Raw genomic sequence first — 24,955 nt, forward strand, 5'->3', positions numbered from 1 at the left:
GCTTTAATATGGCCGTGCATTTATGAGACACTATGATGTCAATCCACAATGAGAATTACTATGGTATTTCATATATGTAATCATACATTCGGACTGTGACACTTTGTTTAGCTTTAACCCTTTAAAGCATCAACAATCATAATGAGAAAAATAAGTGGTGGTGCTAAACGATTATGGCGAATTCGAAGTACCAAAAGAAATGGACTCGTGAAGCTACCACTATATAAATATATCTTCTACAATTTAAACTATATCTGATTTACTATACACATAAATTGTTAGATGCTAAGGCATAGATCGCTTTCTCAAACTTGTAGACTTTCTTCATTTTTGTTGCAATCCTCCTGAAACTCTTAGTGAAATAAATATACTAAATTCCAAAAACACCCGCATTTACTCCTAGTTCAATGGCAAATCTAGAACATATCTCTGACTTTCAGAAAGAAGAATATATGTCTGGAAATACCATCGTGGTAGTCAGATTGCATAACCATTTCAGTATTGTCTTCCAAAAATAAGTTGCAAATTGACACAATTGACACAACAAAAAATATTGCGCATTAGCGAAGAAAAGAAACTCAGCAATATCTTTAAATTGAAAAATTACTCGTAGCACCGGTTGATTTGGTCCATACATAAAAATGATCAGTATAATACCTCGGATATCACGATCTGTATCGCTTGTCTCGTGCCGGTATTACTCATCTTCAATCTCGTATGGTCAAACAAGACCATTTACTCAAAATGATTCTACATACTTGGGGGATGCGTTATCTACTGATGGAAGTATAGAAACAGTTAAATTAAAATTTGAAAGACATTCTCCACCTCAACATAATTCTGAAACTGATCAGAAATCACCTTTACTCATTCTTCATGGATTGTTTGGTTCGAAAACTAATACTAGAACCGTAGCCAAACAATTAGCTTCTCAATTACAAAGAAACATTTATTGTCTCGATTTACGTAATTTTGGTGAATCTCCTCATATTAATAGACTCGATTATCCTTCATTAGCAGCGGATGTTGAAAGATTTATTGATGAAGCACAATTTCCGGCCAAACCTATTTTGGTCGGACATTCTATGGGTGCTAAAACTGTTATGGCTGTAGCATTAAGAAGACCAGATCTTCCAAAAATGATAGTATCAGTTGATAATGCTCCGGTTGATTTAACTGGTTCAAGTGGTTCAAATTTTGGAAAATACGTCAATCAACTTAGATTGGCCTTAGAGAAATACAAATATACAAGTATCAAAGATGTTGATAAGGAATTAGCAAAAGTTGAATCAAATATGGTAGTAAGACAATTCTTAATGACTAATCTTAATAGAGGTAAAAAAGATGATATAATTACTTCCAAAATCCCTCTCGATATTATTGGAAACAGTATAGCTAGTGGTAATATTGCTGCCTGGCCATTTGATTCAAATTTAGTAAGATGGTCAAGAGGACCTGCGTTATTCATAAGAGGTACCAAATCAAAATATGTGCCTGATGATATAATACCAGATGTAGGACGTTACTTTCCTGATTTTGAAATAAGAGATGTGGAAGCTGGTCATTGGGTTATAAGTGAAAATCCAGAAAAGTTCAAAGAAGTTTTAGTTGAATTTATTGAAAGAAAGGAAGATGAAGAAGATGAACTACTTTTCTAATTATCTATAAATCGCTAACTTTAGCCTTTTCTTTACCCACAAAGTCTTCATAGATATCAAATCTTCTTTGATAATGAACTGGAATTGATTCTCTAGCTTTTGGTAATAAATCCTTATCTAATTCAGCAAATAAGATTTCTTCACCTTCACCAGCTTCAGCAATAATTTTTCCAAAGGGATCAACAACTAAAGAGTGTCCATATGCTTGATATCCTCCACCTTCTACATCTCTAGCTGGACTACATAACACTGTATATACTTCATTGTCTATAGCTCTAGATCTTGCTAATACATGCCAATGTAAAGGACCAGTTGTAGTATTAAAAGCTCCCGGATAAAACATAGCAAATGAATTATGAGGATGACGTGAAGCAATTAATGCTAATTCTGGGAATCGAATATCATAACAAATACCTAAACCAACATTACCAAAATCACCTAATTTAAATACGGTAGCTTTATCACCACCACTTAAACTAATTGATTCCTTAAAGGTAATCCCATTAGGAATATCAATATCAAATAAATGAGCTTTACGATGTTTAGCTATTATCTTACCTGAAGGATCAAATGTTAAAGATGTGTTATATACTTTTTCACCATCTAATTCAGGAATTGAACCTCCAACTATGAATATACCATATTTTTTAGCTAATTCAGATAATACAGAAGTGGTTTCACCAGAAGGAATTATTTCTGCATAATTACGGAATTGATCTACCGCATAAGGACTATTAAAACATTCAGGTAACATAACCAAATCAAGAGTTCCAACAGTTGAAGTTTTAACTGCTTGATCAATATATTTAGTTACTTTAGCTAAATTAGCAGCCTTATCAGCTCCTGCCTTTAATTGAATTAAGGCAATTTTTAATGATTTTTGTAAGGGACTCTTTAATACTGCTGTAGACATTATTTCTATACTTATCTATATGTTATTTTATTATGTATATAACTACAATTGCTTCTATCTACCACTATTTATAGTAGCCTTATCTCCACTCTGACTAATAATTTTCCACCTCCCCAAATCGGTAATAGCCACACCCCAAAACAGACAATTGCGAAAAGCTTAAACGGCATTCTATCACTATTAAATTAATTGTATAATAAATAAATCATAAAGTATGTAATTACTATGAACTACTATATAACTATGAACAATCACTCTTCTTCTTGATCAAACTCTTTAGCTTCTTCGGAATATGCCGGTATATGGACTTGATTTTCTGAATACTTCTCAGCTAATTGTTGTTTTCTTCTGACAAGAAATTGCTGTAATACAAAGAATGATGATACCACAACCCCTAAACCTGCCAATCCCATACCCATGTAGAACGCTACCCTCATACCATGAATGGTTGTTTCAAGAGAAGGTTCCATATCTTTGGTAATATAGTATTCAACAGTTCCAGCAAATCCTAATCCAATTGAAATGGAATAGTTAACAAAAGTAGATACTAATGATCCAGCTATACCCTGTTGTGATTTTGGTAATGAAGTACTTAAAATAATACAACCAGCAGGAAATGACATATCCATCCCAAAGGGTGTTAATACCACACTTACGAATTTCTGAGCCCAGTAGATTTGACCAACGGGTCTAGTACCCATAATGACTATACCTACTAAATAGGCTATCATAGCCATCCATAATATCACTGATGAGGGAATCTTTCTTAAAAGCATAGCTGTTGTAAAGGCTGCAACATATCCTGTGAACATACCAGGAATATTTTTTGCACCTGATAATAACGGAGAATCTAAATCTACTATAAGTGACCAACGGAAAGTATAGAATAACCATACCCCAAAACATGACCAACCAGCTGCAATACATGCTAAGACATAACCCGTTTCACCACTCAACACTTCAGGTGGTACTAATGGATCGGCAACTTTACCTTCAACATAAACAAATACCCCCATACTTAAGAATCCTACTATAAGTAATATATAAACATAAGGTACATGCCATCCTACAACTGGACCTTGATTCCAAGCAAAATTTATTAAAATCAAACCAGCAACACCAAATGCTGAACCCAAATAATCAAATGAACCCTCTGATCTTATTCCTATCTTATTAGGAATAGCAAAAAATGCAATAACAGCTACTAATAAACTTACCATTCCACAAACCCAAAATGTCCATGGCCACCATACAAATTGAGCAAATATACCACTAAATATAGCTCCAAATGTAAATCCAGTTGGGGCAACAGCTCCAAAAGCTGCCATACATAAATTTTTCTTTAAACTTGGAGGATAATAACTCCCGATAAGAGCTTGAGAATTTGGCATCATAATGGCTGGACCCATACCTTGCATTGCTCTCATCACATCAAAGAAAATAGTTGATTTTGAAAATGCTGCAAATCCTGCTAATAATGAAAATAATGCAAACCAAACGTACCCCACAAGATACATATTCTTATAACCATACATGTCACCTAATCTACCTGATATTAAAATGAATGTACCTACAGTTAATGAGAAAGATGCAGAAAACCAAGAAATTTCTCCAGGATCATTCTCTACTCCAAAAGTTTTTGATATCTTTTGAGAAGTATTCATAGTTTGTGATACAGCTGCTTGAGTAAGTAATTGAGACATACATACTAAGAACATAAACAATATTTCTCGAGGTAATGATATTTCACTATAATTAGGTACAGCTTGAATAGATGCAATTGAAGCAATAGTTTCTTGTCGACGAAGTTCATTTTCTTCTTCTACTGATCTAGGAATATTCTGTTCAATAGCATCCTGGATCGGTACTACTGATTCTTGATCTAATTGTTCATTAGACATTATATAGTAGGACTGTATATACAATTGAGATGCTCTAATAAAATAAAATTAAATGATAATAATACAAGTTTTCTAAATAAATAAAATGATAATAAATGCTTATTGACTGACCTTATATATAATAATGAATATAATCCTTACTAAGCTTTTATCTCATCGTTAGTAATTTTGGTTGACCCCATATACCCAAAAAGAAATTCCATGATAAACGTACTTCCCCAAAGGTGAACGCAATAAGAAATGTAGAAAATATGGAAATAACGTCAAAATGCGATCCGATCGGCATCCCGGGTGCAGGCGCACTTTAGCCTTATTAGGCAGTTCTAAGCCTAGTTTTTTACATTAACCAAATTTTGCAATTTCTAGACTTATTACTATATTTATACTTAATAAAAGACTATATTATTTAATATTATTAACATTATACAATTACCAGATTATCCGGAAATTGTGTGGTTTCTTTTAACCACTTCAAATGAGGAATAAATACTTCCTCACATCGTTTACTATTGATTTCATCATCACTTCCTACATAAGGTAAGAATGGACCCATGAAATCTTTTGATTTTCTAGGTCCTTCAGTTCCATCTACTGCTAAACCCTCTTCATTAAAATAGTTTGGACATAAACCTTGAGTAAAGAATTGTAGAACTCTTAAATCAAAATCATAACCTACATTATCATTTATATCTGCATACATTCTAATATGCTTACCTGATTTTTCATAAACCAAATCATGATTATCAACTAACCAATTAGGATAATATTTAGGATATGATAAATGCATAAATATTATATCTGCTTCCTTCCCAGATTGTTCATCATAAGCAGGATCGAAATGTCCCAAAGCTTTAGACGTGAATTTACCGTCAGCTTCAGATACATAACCCGTCCATCTGAATTGTTTGGCGGTTTGGAAATAACGATTACCAAGAACATGAGCTGCCGCTATAAAGGACTCTTTATCACCTTCTCCTGCAGAACCTTGGGTCATTATTGGGTAATAGAAGTCGGGACCAAATACATTATAATACAAGCATAAAAGTAATGTCTTTAAATGTGTGGTTTTGTTGATCACAAGCATACCGGTTTCAGAAGTTGGATCAGGTAAAGAACCTTCAAAATCATGAAAGTTTGAATTTTCAAACGTATATGAACTAAGTGGATCTAAGGGTTTATCCGCAAGTTGAGCTTGCTTTTTATCATAAGCTGAATATCTTAATTTATTTTCTTTGACTTCAACCCCAGCAATTTCAAAAAATTTAGGATTGGTTGTTCTGGCCCAAGCATCTGGCCACAATAATAAGTGAGAATCTTTATACTGTTTTGATTCAAAGAGATATTCGACATTTTTAGTAGGGAAATTATCTGAATCCAAGTAAAGGACATTTTCAAACTTCGAACTAATTAAGGCTAACATTTTATATTGATAACCTCCAATTTTAAATCGTGCAGCTAAATTGTTGGCTAAATTGGTATCAAATACATTACATCTGGCATTGAGTTTTGGCAAGACTTTTTCACAGAATTCTTCATCATAATCTGATTTAGTAGGAATAAACAATTCTATAGGTAATTTACCTCCTGAAGCCCTAATTTGTCTGATGACTAAATATGATAACCAACTATAACGTCCACCACCAACAAGTACATAACCTGCAGAGCCTTGATATTCATTCCATTCTTTATCAGATTCTAAAATATTACCGAATGTTGAAAATCCGAGCTTATCGACTAAATCCGGAATCCTTTGTTCAACATAACGAGTATGTGAATTCTTAAGTTTATCAAAAGTATCTTGAGGGATATCCAATACATTTTCTAAATATTGTTTTGAGAATAAAAAGTCATCACTACTGGAAAACAATTCCTTGGCCTTATCGGTAGTATATTTATCCTTAATGGATTCAGCATGAATTGCAAAATCTTCCAACTTATCAAAAAACACAGTATAATCTCGTATAGTTTTAAGTTGATCTGGGGTTGGCTTTTTAATTTTATTTGATTGAGGTCTATTGGTTTTACCCTTTGGTTGTTTGGGACTATGAGGTGCTATTTCTTCAACTGCTGGAGGAAAATCTAGTGGTACTTGAGGCTTAGGAGGAGGTACAGGGTGTTCTTTAATGGTGTCCGTATCAATGACAGAATATTCATTTGAATCTACTGATTGATAAGTAAAACTAAGTATAAGTAAGATCAGTACACTAGCCACAGCAAGAAATAGTCTAGCCCTATTCCGTCTTAGATGCTTCGACACAACCATGTTCTTATGTATCTCAACTTAAAAATAGAATACTAATATAAAAAAGAAAAATTCTAAAGTTCTATTTTTATCTTAGACTTCAGTTGTAAATTTACCACTAGGGGAATATTCTTAACCTATCACTCACAATAAGTCAATTCAAACCTTTAAACAGTAATATGATCTGATACTTTCTTATCTTTACTACACAGGCGAATTCGCCAAAAGTTTGTTTGTCTCTTGCACGACGATCTAAAATAAATTGTTTTTCGCGGTTCCTTAGACGAGTTGCAGTTACACGCAGGAGCAGATCAATTTACGGATAAGGCTATTTCCTCATTGTTTAGCCCCTTTGGGGGAACGGTATAAAGCGGAGTATCATTGAGGCAGAATGAAGTGTATAAATATATGTACTGTAATCCAGATTAATTGTAGATTATATACTATATATTATATGCTATATACTATTATAAGCAGCGGTAACCATGACTAAGGATATAGATTTGAAGCAATTCAGGGACGTAAGATCGAAATCCCTAAAGATTAAACTATTCGGTAAACATATCCAACATTCAAGATCTCCCTTATTGCAAAATTATTCATTTAAGAAATTAGGTTTAGATTGGAAGTATGAACTTTTAGATAGTGAAGATATAGATTTATTTAAACAATTCTTAAATTCAGAAGAATGTGCTGGAGCAGGAGTTACCATGCCTAATAAAGTACGAATGCTACCCCATGTTGATTTGGTTGATGATGGAGCTAAAGCAGTTGGAGCCATTAATACAATTTATATACGTCATGATAAAGTGACTAATAAAAAATTATTTATTGGTACCAATACTGATACTATCGGTATAAAGAATTCATTTCTATTTAATGCTTCTGAAGTAGTTGAAAAATCAAAACAGCAAGAACGGGTAGGTCTTGTTTATGGAGGTGGTGGGGCTTGTCGGTCAGCTGTTTATGCATTAAGTGTATTTTTAGGCTGTTCAAAAGTGTACATTATTAACAGATTTTCTGAAGAAGTTGAGGCTGTTAAGAAAGAAATGATAAAGGGAGGCTTTAAAGGGGAAATTGGTCATATTGAAACACCAGCTCAGGCTAAACAATTAGCAAATAAACCATTGCTTATTGTATGTACAGTTCCTGACTTCGAACCCCAGACAGAACAAGAGAAGTTAGCTCGAGAAACTTTACAAGTATTCATTGATCATAATGAAAAGGGTGCAGTATTAGAAATGTGCTATCATCCAAACCCCGAGACTCGATTATATAAGGACTTTGAAAAGGGTCATTGGAAAGTTATTAGCGGAATTGAAGCTATGCTATATCAGGGACTCGCTCAGGAAGTATTATGGACCGGATATACCTGGGACGAGTTGCCTGTTAAGGAAGTAATTGAATATGTCTATCAACATGTTCATGATTAGCTAGAATACCTATATAAAAAAAGAATTGCTGCTAAATTGGCATGACTTTACACAAAAAGTCGCCATAAAGATTTACCAACATATATGCGATGCCATACGTATTTTAATTATACAAATATAAATATATATAGAATATATAGTCTTGCTTTATATATACATACAAAAATAGGACAATAGTGCTTAAGTCCTTTATATGTTAATTGTTAGCGGATCTCCCCTCATAATTGCTAGATTGAAGAAAAAAGACTAGTATGCGAAGCGTTAAATATGCATTGGATCGCAATCCAATAATGAACTCACGACACTATTTAGTAGTAAGGAGGTTGACCACTATGGCAAGATTAGCAGATTTACCAAAGACTTCTTCGTTTACGGACAAGATCAGTCCGGATGCTAAAATAGATACTAAGGAAATAGCTTATGCCAATGAAAATAATATTACTCATCAACCAAGAATTCTATCCAAAGGAGGATTTTCATGGACATTACCTGAAGAAAGAAAAGAATATCGATTTCTTACAGCCAATACTAATGCATTACGTGATTTAGGACTAGATCCTTCTCAAATTGAAGATGAAGAGTTTCAACAAATAGTTAGTGGACAATTCTATAACTTAAATAAAGACAGCTTTGAAAAACGTGGTTATCCTTTCCCATATGCTCAAACTTATGCTGGTTGGCAATTCGGACAATTTGCGGGTCAATTGGGGGATGGAAGAGTAGTGAATTTATTTGAGATTCCTAAAATTAATCCTGATAATAAGAATCGTCCATTCTATGAGTTACAGTTGAAAGGTGCAGGTAAGACACCTTATGCTAGATTTGCGGATGGGAAAGCTGTCACAAGATCTTCTATACGTGAATATATCATATCTGAACATTTAAATTCAATTGGAATACCAACCACTCGAGCATTATCTTTAACTTTCTTACCAAAGACATATGCTCAAAGAAGCTGGGCTGAAAAGTGCTCAATATATACTAGATTTGCTGAATCATGGATTCGACTTGGAACATTTGATTTACATAGATGGAGAGGAGATAGAGATGGAATCAAACAGTTATCAAAGTATGTTATTGAAGAATTATTCACTGTCAATGGGAATAGATTTTCTTATTTCAATAATATTATTCAGTTAAACCCAACTTTCTTTGATGCAAGTAAGGATGACTTGGGTGAATTGACAGATTATGACAAGATGTACTATGAAATTATAGTTAGAAATGCTGAAACTGCAGCTTTATGGCAAACTTATGGATTCTTAAATGGTGTCTTAAATACTGATAATACATCTGTTCTTGGATTATCTCTTGACTTTGGTCCCTTTTCGATCATGGATAAGTACAATCCAAATTACACTTCTAATTCTGAAGATCATGAATTAAGATACAGTTACTCTAATACACCAACGGCAATTTGGTGGAATTTAACTAGGTTAGGTGAAGACTTAGCTGAATTGATTGGTGCTGGTGAAAATTTGTTGAAAGATTCCGACTTCTTGAAAGGTAAATTAAAGGAAGAGTGGGAAGATCCTATCATTAAACGAGCAACCACAATTATTGAAATTGGAGGAGAAATTTATCAGTATGCATTTACTAAGAAATATGTGGAAAGCTTCTTGAATCGTTTAGGAGTATCAAATACTTTGATTGATTATTCTAATATTAATACCATCAATGAAGGTTTAATAACACCATTACTTGAATTATTATATAAGGTTCAGTGTGATTTCAACAAGTTTTTCGTAGTGTTACAAGAAGTAAGAGAAGGAGATTTGACGAGTGATAGATTATTAGAAAAACTTGAAACTATTGAATCGAGATATACAAATGCAGAATTAAAAGTAGAGATAGATAGTTGGTTAAAGATATACAACGACTTTTTGAGTAAGTCTACTGATATCAGTTCAACTTCATCTCGAAATTTCAATCCTCTCTTCTTACCTAGAAACTGGATCTTAGATGAAGTTATTAAAAGTATAGAAGAAAGTGAAGCTGAGAATTTGACTTTGCTACAGAAATTGGAAAAGATGAGTTTCAACCCGTTTGACAAGTCAAAATGGGGAGATGAAGAAAAGGAAAAAGAAAAACAATGGGAGCTTCAAGGGGATTATAGTCCAGAGAATAATATGCAACAATGTAGTTGTTCCAGTTAGATATTTACAGTGTTAATAGTAAGTAAATCAAATATATATTGCATTTATTTATTCAGTAATTTTAACAAGTATAAAAATAACATTAAATCAAAAAGTTTAAACTAACAAATCCCTAAATGGATGTGCTAGTTCCCTTTCCCTTTTGCACTTCTCCCGTCACTGTTCTAGTTCTTACATCTTCATAACCTGAATGTGGTTCTGGGTTTTTACTGTGATCAGTCAAAGAAGAACCTCCTATATTTGTACGGGCGTAATCTTTACTGGTATGACCACGAGGTGTTGTTTCATCCATATTAACGTCAAGATTGGCTGGAATACCTGTATATGTAAAGTTTTCAGTTTGGTTTCCTCCTTTATCTGGAGGAGTACTTAAATGTTCAGCTTTTGAATGATCTGGGTTGTACTCACGAGAATACAGTTTCCAATCAGACCCAGTGAAAGGTTGTTCCCAACCCATATCATCTTGGGGATCAACATATTGTAAACCAGATGCTTGGTTAAAAGTTGGATGGGTTTGTTGACCCTTTGAATTAAGACCATATTTTTCACCTCGAGTGATTTCACCCTTCATGAATGCATCTGAAGCAACATCCTTTCTGACATCATCACGTTCAGGAGGCTGATCTTGCTTTGAGTGGAGAGCCTTAGATCCTAATCCTTTGTCGGTTCCACTTAGGGTGTCACGACCTACGTCATGTCCTACTTTTTTATCGACATTATCGACAAACTCTGCTGTCTTTCCTGTCTTCTTCTTACCCTTTGAGTATTCATGTTCTACTTCATTAGATGTGAAAGGTTTCTGTTCTTCAAAAGAATTATCCTTACCACTATTGACATTCGATCCGGCAAATTTGTTTTGAATCCTATCAGCTGTTTCGTGTAATTTATCTCCAATACCCATTTTAATTTGTTTATTAGTTGTAGTATATGAAGAAAAAGTAAAGCACAAGAAAGATAGTGTTCAAAGAGAATCACAGCATTATTTATAGCTATGACTTTTACGACAGATAGTCAGGTGCTGATACCACTGAATTTCTGCATCTAATTGATAATGCCACCCCTATGACGTAAACAAATAGTGTATTGCTATTGCTTATAAGTGATAAAGCAATTGCTATATAATATGCATGAAACCGATCTCCGCTCCCTGAATAGGAAATTTGCGGCAAATGGTTGCGAAATTTTACACACAAAAGACATAGACTATTATTTTCGTCATCGATTACAAAATATGAACTACTTACGTAAATAAATTAAAGACTAAAACAACAGCAACTGCACAACATTTACCAACAAAAGCATCGTCGTCATCATCATCATAAACAAAAACACAAACACCGACCACAAAAGACACTCCCCCCACCAAATCAAGCAAATTAAGGAAGAACAAATAATAAAATAAAAATGTAATCAGCATATTAATCATTAGATATTAAAGAATCAAAAAAGAAAATTAGGAAAACAAAGCAAGGCTTAAACTATAAAAGAAGAATTGAAAATATAAACAATAAATAGTAAAAATAGTAGTAATAATAAATCACTTTTGAATTGAAACAGGAATCTTAACTCTGACATAATCACCATTAGACAATACAAGCGTGACTTTAATGTAATATAATCTTGCCATGTAACAATACTGGAAATTAGGAACCAAATGAAACTCATCATAAGCCTTGACTCCAACATCCTTTTTGGAGTCTGGAGTTTTTAACCTGCAAGTTTCCAAATTAAGCTTTAAAGTAAATGATTTTGAAAAGGAAGTATCATTATCTTGTTTCCAAGATATCAAACTTGGATTAGTGTTGTCCTTACCTGGGGATTTGGTGTTAGTTCTATCAATAATTTTAGTGTCATGAATATCTAAATTAATATATTTTTCATTCAATTGACAAACAGCTTTAATGTCGTCAATTAATTGCTTTTCAATTCTAAAATTATCAACACCCAAAGTCATAATTAAATTATACAACCTAGTAGACGATTTTTGTAATGGCTTAATGACATTATTCGTAAATGTATCTTCATCAATAAAAGGTGCTTTAGGGTTCAATTCTGTCTTATTAAAGATCAAATCATGATTGAATTCTATTGGTATGGCCAGTTTTTCAGATTTAATGGTTAGCACAACCAACTCGGCTTGTAACATTTTTATATCTGGTAATTTCTTAACTGAATCAGGAGCAGTAGGAAATGTAATTGATAAATCAATTGGAATTTCTAAGTGCCATGTGTTCAAATCCTCTTGGGTGATTGGAGAGAATTTTCTAAATTTTGGAGGAGGAATATAAGTGACGGCAAATTCCTGCTTTGGGGTCGATAACTGAAGCGTACCCATAACTTTCTTAGATGAAATCAAACTTGATTTTTTATATAGTGGTTGAAATATCTCGTATGATTCACATTTTTTGCATGATTCATAAGTCTGCTTAATATCACGATGAAATCCTTGAACGTACTTTTGCTTAGCTTTAGCAAACTCTAGTTCAGTTTCACTTATCCTTTTCGATATTTCAATTGATGAATCTAATTGATCATTCTGAAGGGCTTCAACTAATTGATCACCAAGTTCAATCTTATCTTTGATACGAGACAAGAAATTGTCATACATAATTTTATCTTCAGTGAATTTTAAAGATCTTTCATTAACTGTATTGTATCTTCTTGATTGTTGTAAAATTCTGACGAAACTAGAAGATTCCTTTAAGATTACATACTCATCACCAGTAGAATTAATTAATCTAGTATCCACCTTATCTTCAAATTGAGAATCCTTAACATCATATATTGATCTTCTACCAATAAATCTAGCCAATACTCCATAACTTATAGAAGTATCTATCATTGAGAAATCCTTAATTTTAACAGTTGCATTAATAGGATATAATCTCTTTTCATAATTTGATAAGCCAATTGTTGGAGGCAATTGAGTATGACCAGATAAATTATGATCATTACATTCAGTATCTAATAAATTGTTAGGAATTTTGAATGTGAAGAAACGCTTATATAAATTATTAGGTTTGATAATTTTATCAGGACTGAAGGAAAGATTAGATCCATCAACAGGATCCTCCAATAAAGGACAATCATATATGTTGTGATTATCTGTAACTAACCGATTAATATGAGCCTCATTCCAACTACCTGAAAAATCGAACATTTCTAAGAACTTTTTAACCTTAACTGCATGTTTGAAGGTTAAATTTGGATCTTGAACAATAAAAGTTCCTTCAAACAAGAGATAGAACATCTCGAAAAATATTGGTTTATCATTAGAAGATTTAATCAATACATACCCATTAATATAGTCTCCTTGTTTATATTCATAAAGGGAAGGATCTATCTCTACCGGTTTCTTACCAATGACACCTACATCTTTAGTAAAATGAACTTTAATATCAATGTTATTTGCTATTGGATTAGTTGAGAATGTCATATTCTTCATTTTATGAATATTATCTAAAATCGTTTCCTGCCAATCACAAGTTGTTTCATCAGCCACAATGACTTGATTAATGGTTGAATTAGAACCAGAACCAGAACCAGAACCACGGCCATGTGTCGACATGATTGAATCTCCATGAGATGAACTAGTTGAAGAGTCATTGGAAAGAGACAGTAATAATGAAGGACTCGAAGGTCTATTCAATTGATAAGGACGCGGTTGATTGGGAGCTGCAAAACCTAAATTAGCTTGAGTACTGCTTAATTCATAACTTGGTAAATCGAAACGATATCCGTCTGCGGAATTGTTTAGAGGATCAATAACGTGAAGGTTTTTATTCACAGTTTCCGTAAACATAGTATATGAAGGTAAGATCGACCATACTGGATCGTCAAATGAACATTGAGAATACTCTATTTTCGAATCTTCTTCCTGGTGTTGGCTATTATCGGACATTATGACTAAATCAAATAGTTATTATAAATTGAAATGGCGATCAATTGCTTGATAGATACTATCAAACCAAGATCGGGATATTTAAATATTACACTAACTATGTGAGTGTATTTATGAATATAATATGAGTATATGTAAGATTATAATACCAATTGTATGAGTATATTTATGAATATATATAGGAATATTTATAATTATGTATATGGTATAAAGATAAATTAAAGAGTCATTACTTAAATACAGATAAGGTTGAATATTTATAAAATATAAATAAATAGAGAAAATTTTCAATACTGTTTAAGGTAAATACGGCTAAAATGCTAATATGATATATCCTTATTGTATAGCCATCTATGGCCGTGTACGGTTTGTCTTGGTTTTTGCCATACTTAAGGCGGCAGATTCCTAATAATTCTTTTACATTCTATGACCCAATTCGGGAGTGTGCAGGATCTGATTATTAATTATAGAGAATGAGTCAACTGTAAAGTATGAGGGAAAAAAGTGGGGTTTTCTTTATTTTTTTTTTACATATTTTCTATGGTTAAATCTTTTTTAAGGCTTTTGTGAGATCAATCGCAACGGTTTTCCTTGCTCTCTCTTTTACTATTTTCGCTTTCGGACATATACTAAATGGATACGGTCAAAGCCATAAATATAACAAGAGACATTTTTATCTAATCAATAATTTGCTGCGTAAACCGTAACAAGCCAATGGCTTAAGGACCATATATATTGTATCTATTATTGTCATGCAACTTGTAAAATTTTGAATAGAGTTAACATAACCCTTTTGCTCAAAACTCGTAAGCTTTAAATGTAACTCACAAATATTCTGGCTCTCTAACTTAAAAGAAAAAAAAAAGCTACGTATCATTTACTGATCAAACAAAATCTTGTATCTCTACACGATGTGCTTACAAGTATGTATGAACTATTTCATAATAATATAGTATTATTAATCAAACAAATAACTGCAGAGGTACTGTACTAATTAAAAAAAAAAGGTCCTGGATCTTACTTTTGTAAACTCCGTTTCCGAGAATTTTTTATAAACGGTTTTGTATCTATAACATACATTAAGCTTCATGACTCAATTATGATAGGTAATTTAGTCACCTTAGATTTACCGTTAATAGTCATACTGACTTTCAAGTAGTACATTCTGACTAAATAACATGATTGAAAAGTAGGCAATAATTCAAATTGTTCAAGAGCTTTCAAAAAATCTACTCTTAATGTAAATGACTTTTTTACTTTATTCTCTTTAAGATCCATAAACCATTCTTCTCCATTATCATTGGTAATGATAGTTGGATTAATAACTTTTAATGGAACTGACTTGAATTTAGTCCTCAATTTGGTCAAACTACGTAAATCATTATAATCTTCAACATTAATATTTAACTGATGTAAATGATTTTCCACATCAATGATTTTACGTTGCAAAAAGTTTATTTCAACCAATAAATTATATAATTCAGTCTTGAAAACTTGACATGGATTCACAATGTTATCTTTAATTGTTTCATTGTCTAACATATTATAATCGAATTGAATTGGTATTGGCCCGCCATCACTTTTAATATTAGCGACAATTAATTCAACTTTCAAATTCTTAATTTTAATCTTATTAGGTCTCATCTTGTCACCACTAAGCATGATTGTCAAAGGTAATGACAATTTGCAATATGAAAATTTATCTTCAAGTAATTTTTGATGATTAATTGTGGTATGTTTAATGGCACAATCCACTTCAATTAACTCTTTATTACTAACAGTAGCAGTATTGGAAAGAACAGAATGTTTTGCAATATCAAATTCGTTTCCTACATATTCAGGAGGTAATACTATTTTAGCAATCAGATTAAACAGCTTTGGCTTATTTAAAGTTTTCCAACCAGACTCAATCTTACACTTCATCTCGTCAATCATTTCTTCATAATTTCTATAACATAAATGATCTTCAGGTGAAGATTTAGATCCTAGAATAGTAACATGACTAGCAAGTTCTTTGATAATACTTTCACCATCTTCACTGACGACACGGATTATAATACGATAATTGATCAATGAATCATTAAACATATCTTCATTTCCATTGTCATTGTCAAAACTAATACCATTTTCATCATCTATTTCTTCTCCAATACTAGGAGGTAATTGATAATGGTTACAATTATTTTTATCAATGATTTGACTAGGAACCCTGAATTGGAAACTTTGACTTGCACCATCTTGGCAATTGAGAGTTCTCGATTCATGAAGGGTATCATCATGATTACTATCATCCTCAGGATCTTCATTGCCAGTATCGAACATTTCCAAAAATTTGTTAATTTTCACAGGGACTTTAACTTTTTCATAAGCTCTATACCTATTTACCGTTATCATATATCTACCTTCAAAAGAAATGCTAATACTCTTATACTTGATAGGCTTTTCCTTATCTTCATTAGTTAACATAAGATAACCACGGATATACTCACCACTACGATATTTATTATTCATACCATCTTTCAATGATTCTAAATTAACTTTCAAAGATAATCTAGGATCATCAACTACCGGCAATTTATCTAATTTATTAATAAAAGGTTCTTGTGGATTAATTATAGTTTCATGACTTTTATAACTGGGAAGTCTCAATTGGACAGATCTACCATTGCCATATTCATCTTTGCTGCTCTCATTATCAGTTTCATCATCTTCTGCAATATTCGTAGTAGACCTATTACACGGATAATTATTTCGATCTCGTTTTGTAATATGGAATTTATTCACATTAGGAGAACTAGAGAGAATATATGGAGGAGGAGATGAAGGAGGAAGGAATCTTACAGATTTCCTTTTGCAGGCAATGGGTTGGGATGGAACGGAATCTGAATTTAAATTTGAATTTAACTGGGGTCTCGGTACCGGTATAGGTACAGGCACAGAGACCATTGATACTAATGGATTGTTTAACATTATTGCAATTGGATTATAGAAAGAAGAAAACACCTACATGATCTTGAGATATCAATTCCGGGATATGTGACGCTCTATATAGTCCTAAGAAAATATTCTTAAAAATTTATCACCGAATTACTGTTTTAGTCAATAGAGTTCATGACCAAGAGATAGTGTAATTGATCTGGAACATAATTAAAATTTCATAATAATATTACTAAAATGCACCTTGCTAAGAGTCACAATGGAAGATACTGCATGCACCAAGAATACACAGAATGTTCAACTACATTTAAGCTAGTAGAAACAGCAATAATAAAAATTTTCACAACTTACGGTGTAAAGATTCAGCATTTATTAAGTGTAGGTTATTGATTGCAAACTGTAGTAGCACGATCTCATTTACGAGCAAAAAAAAAACAAGATAGTTAAATTAAGAAAAAATAATTTTCTAGTCGTGCGCGTTAGTAAATTGAATGACTCACATTAAAGAAATATAAAGGAATTATACTTGTTGTACTCTACCCCTTTTACAAAAATTTTCATAATATATTTATTTTCCTTTGCATATAATCCAATCAGATCACGTTGTTCCTACTGTTGTTATTTACTTCCACTCAATTTAGTTTTGGGTGACATCTTGCATCTGTAATAGACTTTTAATTAAAAGTAGGTAAGACACTTCACATACATTTTCCCACGCACTAATTTCAAAATAATAAATTGCCTCCTATTGTTTAGTTTATGAATAAGATGACTTACTTTATTTGCAGGTTCGGTATTACATCTGAAAAAGGAAATTATTAAGCCGCACAGCAGCTTTAACTGCTTAAATTGGGATGTTCGGAAATAGATCATAGACCAGTCTAGTCCAATCTAATACCTAAAATAGACGGGCATATAGTTAATAATTCGTAGTGATATTAATAGTAATAATACGTATTACTGATTGAGATATGCAAAGTCATCAAAACAATCGTAATGGTTTTGCTTCGGGAAATGTGTACCCCTGTGGTTGCGCTGTCATTGTTTCAAAAAAGAACAAATTGATTTATGAATGTATGACTACTAATCTATGTAAAGAATACGAGTAGTTATCGTTAACATGGCTCATTTAACTGTGATAACGTAAAAGTTTAAACATGGTCTAGATCGGTCTCTAGCCTCTGAATACGGAGCCTTTAGTGGAGAAAGGTTGTCCCCACTTTATGTAAAGTAAATAGTTTACCCCCATTTGAGAATGTTCTTCTGAAAGTCAATTATGCGTATTTGTGTTCGATAATCAAGGCTGTGCTAAATTAGTCCCACCTGACGAATATAAAGAATATTCGTACGCTGTAATTTTTCAATTATTCCGATATGTGCGTCCCGACAGGGTGCGGCTGGTGTCGCTATATTGTCTAACGTCAAAAATTGATCCCCACAAAATTGACACAACCGATGGCCCAAATAGACATAACCATATATGCGCGACAATGTCGCCCTGACCTAAATTTACTCCACAAGATCCAAACGACTTTTGTTTGAGGGAACTCCGTCATAAAGCCGTAGTAAGATTCAGATTTAGATCTCACGATCCTTAATTTCAATATATTTCATCATATATATATGTACTGGTTGTTTGAATTCAAAGATGTTACTACAGCACCATCATATTCCATCCATCTTACATCTGAGAAATAATTCTCATACGACCAAACCTCGTCAATCACCAGTTGTTCATAGTCCGACCATCGATGTTAAATTACCACTTCCCTCATATGAGTCGATTATTGGTTCAGATGATCTCCAACTGATTCCACGTTCTCATTCGACCATTTTGCCTTCATATCACATGTATAAATCCATTGTATTGAAAAGTTTAAAATTATTAAATCGTCCCCCTCCTCCTCCATATGAACCACCTAATGAATTAACTACTTCATCATTACAGCAAACATTGTCTACAGATTCACTTGAATCTTCCAATAATTCAACTACAATACTTAATAATTTGAGTTCATTAACGAATTTAAGAGCAGTAGATGTAAATATTGAACTAATTAATCAAAAGCTTGAATATAGACAAGGAGACGTTATTAGGGGTACTGTGAATATTACAAATAAAAAATCTTATCCAATTAAATTCTCCATGATATATATTATGTTTGAAGGGTTATATGATATTGATGGTAGAGAGTGGCCATTTTTGTCTACAATTGATCTTAACTCTTTTATTAATGAAATTGATAATAAGGGAACTATTGGTCCTGATACCCTTAAACCTGGAGAATCTTTCTACAAGCCATTTTATTTTGTAATTCCAAATTATCTTCTTGATTCGGCTTGTAGTTCTGTTAACCGACACTTGCAATTACCTCCATCGTTGAATTGGCAAAAGGATTTATGTATCGTTGATGGTTCAACACGGTATAGAATTTCTGCATATGTTATAAGTCAAAATTTAAAGGAATATATCAATATTGGTCACACAACTAGGCTTATTACCTTAGTTCCTTTTTATAAAATCGATAATAATACCGTCAATGAAATATTTACTTATAATTATTTAATGGAAATTATTAAGAGGGATTTGATTTTTATTAGTAAATCTAAAATTAATGATATGATTGCAAGTATGGAATTGAAATCAGTTAACTCATTAAAGTTCTGCATCAATAAACAAACATATATACTTCAAGTCCCTTTGAAACCAATACAAATTCATTATGCTCCTGCCATCCCCAATAATCCTCGAATCAATCAAATTATTAAGGCTAATTTTAAACTAACAATTCCTCCACTGTTCATAAAGGCGATGAAATCAGAATTAATTAGTGTAACCATTAAATCAAACAATACTATCCCAATAGCAATATCCAACGAGATGCTTTATCAAACATTCTCAAATTCATCTGCCTTTAATGAAATTGTATCCAAACCAATTAAAAAATTGGTTTCTGAATTGGATTATAAAGTTTCTACTATTTCACCTCGTTTAAGTACCATATTATGGAAGTTATTAAACATTTCTGTAAAATATGTTCCACTTGCCATAGATGATACAACGTTTATTCATAATGAAATTCAAGATCTGTATGATGTAAACATGAATTTAAGATCTATGTACATTAAGAATCTTGATCGAGCAGTTGTAGAAAATCGTTTCGGTGGATTTAATCTTGTACCATCATTTGAAAGTTGTCATTTGGTGCGAAAGTACTTTTTGAAGTTGACTATAAAGTTAAATCGAATCAACAAGACTAATAATAATAATGTCCTTTACATTAATATTCCTGTTGAAGTTGTTGAATAGAAAGATTATAGCTGGTCTAGTCTTTGGTAACGAATTTCTACAATGTAATGCTTTTATACATATACATATACGTTTTTTATTTTTTTTCTTTTTCAATTAATAGTAAATGTAAATTAAAGTCAGTCTCTATATAACTCTAACGACCATATTTCTTTAATTCAAAGTATCTTAAAACAGGGAACACTAATCCACTAAATCCCATACATAACCACATAGCAACATCTCCTCCTACTTCTTTAGCAATAGGTCCTGTCCAATATGTTTGAGACATCCCTACAGCAGCACCAGTTGCTCCAATAACAAATGAAGCTGAAGCAGCTAATCCATGAGTTAATTTGTCATAATCATTCCATATCTTGAAATTATAATGCTTGTTGACTTTAGATTGTCTTGTGACAATATAATCTCTTTCAGAAGTAGTTTCATCTTCATCATGAGGGAATTCTTTAGTATAAAGGTACTTAAATTTATCAGTTCTGAAAATAGTATTTTCTTCCAATAATATAATAAAATACATTGAAATCCAATAACCTACCATAGGTAAGAAATTAGATAAAATTGTTGCAAACTTATTTCTACCCACTAATGCACAAACAAGATAAATTGCTGTAACAATAAATGCCCAAATCCATCTAGGAATTTTAGCCATTACTCTACCAGAAAGTTGGATTCCAAAAGCTGCGGAATAAGTATTTAAAATATTGTTGGAAATTAAAGAAAGGAAAATCATAATTAATAAGAACTTCCCACCACCACCCCATGGTTTGAAAGCTTCATTTAATAATCCTCCCATACCATAAGCGGCATATGCATTACCCCAAGGCTCATAAGTTAAGGCAACATTACCAATTAATAAACCAGCAACTCCTACAAAAGTTGTTGGAATTAAGATACCAAAGAAAGTGATACAGAAAATTTGTAAATCAGGAGAATCTTCTGGGAATAATATATAATAATCAGAAGCAATAGATCCCCAAGTTGATGTGATTGAATAACATAATGAGAAATAAGTCAACCAATTACCTCTAATTACTGCAACATCAGTGATTGCATCTTCCAAAGTTAAATAATCAAATTTCTTAGATGCAACAATGTATAATAATAAGAAAGCAAAATTTACTGGTAAACTTAATAATGTTTCAACTTTCAATAATTGTTTAATACCTCCAATAGCCACTGCCAAAGAAATAACAGCAATGATAATAATACCAACAATTAATGGAATTTTACCATTACTAATACTTGCCAAGATTTGACCTCCAACCACACTATTAACAACAGACCAACCCATAACACCAATAATACTAACTAAACTTACTAACTTCACAAACCACCAACCAAATAAAAATCTAGCACCTACCATTTGTCTACAACCAGATCTAGGACCCATTAATGAACAATAAGCAGCAATTGCACAACCAACAGCTTGACCTATTAAACCAGATATTAAAGTATTTCTTAAACCTAAGTCAAATAATAAAGGACCTAAGAAGAATGAAGACATGGAACTTAACCCACCACAAGCTGATAACCAAAGTCCAATAACTGAAATTAATTGTTTCATTTTATTAGTTGATCTTTCATATGGTTCTATACGTTCAATACCTCTGGTTTCAACTCCAAGAGAGTCTAATTTAGCTGATGCTCGAGCAATAGTTCTCCAAATAGTATTATTATTATATTCATCTTTACTAATACTTATATCATTACTATTTTCAACAATCGATGCATCACTATCTCCAAACTTTTTCACAGGATGAAAATATTTAGATCTTTCACTATTATCGGTTTCAGTAACAATAATCTCACCATCCTTTCTGGTGGATGAACTGCTATCCATAGGCATTATTATTATTATTTACCTCGGTCTACTTATACTGCTTTACCAGACGATAATAGTGATTATAGGGAGTTCGAATATTTAAATATCAAATATTTCATATGAGTCAAAAAAAAAAAAAGTATTATGATGTTGATGTGCGGCTCAATTTTGCGACCTTCAGAGTCATAAATAAATTTTACCACAATTACCACACTTTGATAACAGTACCCTATAAGTAGTATCGAAATAAAGAATCTAGTTATAGAGAATACATATCTGATTATTTAGAAAGAGAGCCATTTGGGAAAAGACTTATGCCTAAGAAAAGAAATCTCCAAAAATGATGCCCAAAAAGGTTGGCAATACAGAAATTAAACTTGGCAAAAAAAGTTCTTTGGCACAATAGCAGTACTATTGTAATTGAACGTTTGCAATATATGTAATTAAAACAAACAGATAGTCAATCATTTACAAAAAATACAAAAAAATGTACAAGAGGCTCAGAATTCGTGTTCGAGCTTTATTAAGCCCGACGCGGGGGTCGAACCCGCAACCTTTTGATGTCTAACATAAGAGTCAAACGCTCTACCGATTGAGCTAGCCAGGCTCTTGTACAATTCTTAAATATGCTACTTTTGTGCAGCACACACAATATCACGTTTATTGTCACGTGACTCTCCGGCGCTACCAAATTAAATTTAAGAATTCTGTAGAAATTTTACTGTAAGCTATGGAAAAGTTTAGTAAAGGCTAATTTATTATCTTTAACTGATAATATATTAATTTATCTATAGTTTACTCTTTTAAGAAAGATCTTTGACTACGCATTTTATATTTTCTTAAAAATTGGCTTTAATTTTTAAAATAATTTATTGTACATAAGCATTCAAATATTAAGTCCTAAATTACAAGGACATTAGCGGTCCATTGTATAAGATCTATAGCATACGAGAGACTTTGTACTATAATTCCTAAGAATAAATCATTAAGGGATTCTGAAACACTGAATAATATTATTAGCTTAGAGTATTTCCGTTTAGTTAGTGAAGTAATTTTAATGAAGAGATGTGATTCTCGATTTAACTGAAATACTATTATACCAATTGCTTAAGCTGTTATTTGGTACATGTATTAACAATTCTAGGATATTTTAAGTTTAGAAAGAATAAAAATACTTTTAATTATTTCAAATATTTCTGTTCCTCGTTTACGTTCTCTTGTCTTTAATCAATTTCAAATGCCAGATAATCTTGATTTGTATTTGAATAAGTTTGAAAAGATTCTAATATTACATGAATGTGCTTATTATAGACAGCTAAATTCAATTTAAATATGTGTGATCTGAGTGTGTCAAAGAGGTATCCCCTTTAAAATATTTGAAAATATTATATATATTTGCGAAATTCACACTTCAATTTTTTTAATTTCCCATAGCTGTTTAACGAAAGTTTATTAACAGTTACTCCAATGTATTATTCAAGCAAATAGAAACCTCCTAATTTACTTACCATCTTTATTAGATTATATGTGTTATTACTTACTATCTAGGAAATCATATGAATATATATACGCCATCTACATTCCTCTATAGGTTTGTAAAGATTGTTTTCCCTTTTATTCGTTTATAATATACTAAATTTATATGAAATAGTTCGATTTTCAGTAGGGTTACTCTTTTCTGTTTTAATTAACTTGAACGTTTTAAATGAAAAGTATACGTGTTTCAAGACATTCAAATGCGTTTACTTATTCTATTTAGCTGAATTCAACTTGAGCGTATCCAAATGTGACATTTTGGCTGTAAAAAAGTTTCTTGCGTTAATTACCTCTTCTATTCCTCCTTCTCACTCTCCGGATACTTGAGCTGAAAATATTACAAATTTATTGGCAAAGGTAGTAATATACATCTCTTATTTTACAGAATTGTGGAAGTTCATATGTTTCAAGTTCTTCTCATATGCTTTTGATATTTCATACCTAGCTTTAATCATTTTTGGAGTGGATCTTTTGAGAACACCTAGGAAAAAAATGCTGCTGTTGAAGACTGTTTCACTTCTCTACAGCTACCCAATAAGTTTATATTTCTCAATTAAATCAACTGAAGATATTAAATGCTGTCTGTCTTTTCCTTTTGAATATTTGTATAGGTTCGACTTCCTCGTTGGTTTCTATAAAAAATAACATCTTTATTTGAATATAGGTTATTACTTACTATTTTAGCAAATAACTACACCATTGTATAATTTGTACATTAATATTTTACTTTAAAAGTTATTCACATCAATCATTTATTGTAGTTAATTGTAAATATCTCTAAATGATTAGTTAACTTTACATTGTCCATTGTTCAATATAGAATAAGCGCTGAAGTTTTATGTAAGAGTAGTATTTTAGTTTATTGTTTTTAAAAGATTTCTAGTAAAAGATTTCTATTAAAAGATTTCTATTAAAAGCATTTACTGTTAAAGATTTCTTCTTCACCTTACAAGCTACCTATTCAGATACTACGATGGTAAAGCAAGACTTACTAAGATCAAAGACTTACAGCTCCATAATGTCTTGTGCGATTGAAAGTTTTGCAGTAAGCGCAACGAGAAGGTGTCCGAAAAAAAAAACCGAAAAACTTTTAAAACAGAACCCATCATCATCTTCCCATTCAACTATATATATCAATACACGTTT

General features: G+C 32.0%; 11 protein-coding genes and 1 non-coding gene across 12 annotated transcripts; 4 read left to right on the forward strand and 8 right to left on the reverse strand. All coding sequences in view use genetic code 12, as the record gives it.

Annotated features, from left to right (window-relative positions):
* Positions 1-641: 641 nt before the first annotated feature.
* Positions 642-1,658, forward strand: RJT21DRAFT_81366 (uncharacterized protein; the record flags this gene model as incomplete). The annotated part of the gene is made up of 1 exon (XM_064885290.1): positions 642-1,658. One exon carries the CDS (start codon positions 642-644, stop codon positions 1,656-1,658), a length of 1,017 nt encoding a protein of 338 aa, XP_064741579.1.
* A 4-nt stretch (positions 1,659-1,662) lies between these two features.
* Positions 1,663-2,571, reverse strand: NIT3 (putative hydrolase; the record flags this gene model as incomplete). Its single annotated transcript, XM_064885254.1, has 1 exon — positions 1,663-2,571. The coding sequence occupies one exon, from the start codon at positions 2,569-2,571 to the stop codon at positions 1,663-1,665; it is 909 nt and encodes a 302-aa protein (XP_064741580.1).
* An 84-nt stretch (positions 2,572-2,655) lies between these two features.
* Positions 2,656-4,665, reverse strand: RJT21DRAFT_117912 (uncharacterized protein). Its single transcript, XM_064880876.1, has one exon. It carries the CDS (start codon positions 4,470-4,472, stop codon positions 2,823-2,825), a length of 1,650 nt encoding a protein of 549 aa, XP_064741581.1. The 5' UTR covers positions 4,473-4,665; the 3' UTR covers positions 2,656-2,822.
* MNN2 (Mnn2p) lies at positions 4,650-7,035 on the reverse strand. The gene has a single exon (XM_064880877.1). It carries the CDS (start codon positions 6,733-6,735, stop codon positions 4,894-4,896), a length of 1,842 nt encoding a protein of 613 aa, XP_064741582.1. The 5' UTR covers positions 6,736-7,035; the 3' UTR covers positions 4,650-4,893.
* A 50-nt stretch (positions 7,036-7,085) lies between these two features.
* On the forward strand, positions 7,086-8,280 carry RJT21DRAFT_117914 (shikimate dehydrogenase family protein). The gene has a single exon (XM_064880878.1). The coding sequence runs from the start codon at positions 7,200-7,202 to the stop codon at positions 8,145-8,147; it is 948 nt and encodes a 315-aa protein (XP_064741583.1). The 5' UTR covers positions 7,086-7,199; the 3' UTR covers positions 8,148-8,280.
* On the forward strand, positions 8,281-10,339 carry RJT21DRAFT_117915 (uncharacterized protein). Its single transcript, XM_064880879.1, has one exon. It carries the CDS (start codon positions 8,399-8,401, stop codon positions 10,301-10,303), a length of 1,905 nt encoding a protein of 634 aa, XP_064741584.1. The 5' UTR covers positions 8,281-8,398; the 3' UTR covers positions 10,304-10,339.
* A 76-nt stretch (positions 10,340-10,415) lies between these two features.
* Positions 10,416-11,204, reverse strand: RJT21DRAFT_4788 (uncharacterized protein; the record flags this gene model as incomplete). The annotated part of the gene is made up of 1 exon (XM_064884730.1): positions 10,416-11,204. One exon carries the CDS (start codon positions 11,202-11,204, stop codon positions 10,416-10,418), a length of 789 nt encoding a protein of 262 aa, XP_064741585.1.
* Positions 11,205-11,840: 636 nt separating this feature from the next.
* Positions 11,841-14,204, reverse strand: RJT21DRAFT_111957 (Bul1 N terminus-domain-containing protein; the record flags this gene model as incomplete). Its single annotated transcript, XM_064880045.1, has 1 exon — positions 11,841-14,204. The coding sequence occupies one exon, from the start codon at positions 14,202-14,204 to the stop codon at positions 11,841-11,843; it is 2,364 nt and encodes a 787-aa protein (XP_064741586.1).
* An 802-nt stretch (positions 14,205-15,006) lies between these two features.
* Positions 15,007-17,328, reverse strand: RJT21DRAFT_15834 (uncharacterized protein). The gene has a single exon (XM_064883496.1). The coding sequence runs from the start codon at positions 17,172-17,174 to the stop codon at positions 15,291-15,293; it is 1,884 nt and encodes a 627-aa protein (XP_064741587.1). The 5' UTR covers positions 17,175-17,328; the 3' UTR covers positions 15,007-15,290.
* A 1,073-nt stretch (positions 17,329-18,401) lies between these two features.
* Positions 18,402-20,519, forward strand: RJT21DRAFT_15854 (uncharacterized protein). Its single transcript, XM_064883498.1, has one exon. It carries the CDS (start codon positions 18,790-18,792, stop codon positions 20,449-20,451), a length of 1,662 nt encoding a protein of 553 aa, XP_064741588.1. The 5' UTR covers positions 18,402-18,789; the 3' UTR covers positions 20,452-20,519.
* On the reverse strand, positions 20,520-22,374 carry FCY23 (Fcy23p). The gene has a single exon (XM_064883497.1). It carries the CDS (start codon positions 22,295-22,297, stop codon positions 20,588-20,590), a length of 1,710 nt encoding a protein of 569 aa, XP_064741589.1. The 5' UTR covers positions 22,298-22,374; the 3' UTR covers positions 20,520-20,587.
* A 425-nt stretch (positions 22,375-22,799) lies between these two features.
* RJT21DRAFT_t20 lies at positions 22,800-22,880 on the reverse strand. The gene has a single exon. It is a non-coding gene; the product is annotated as a tRNA-Lys (tRNA).
* Positions 22,881-24,955: the final 2,075 nt, after the last annotated feature.

The sequence above is a fragment of the Scheffersomyces amazonensis genome (assembly GCF_036850825.1).
Source record: "Scheffersomyces amazonensis strain UFMG-HMD-26.3 chromosome Unknown RJT21scaffold_1, whole genome shotgun sequence".
NCBI classification, from domain to species: Eukaryota; Fungi; Ascomycota; class Pichiomycetes; order Serinales; family Debaryomycetaceae; genus Scheffersomyces; species Scheffersomyces amazonensis.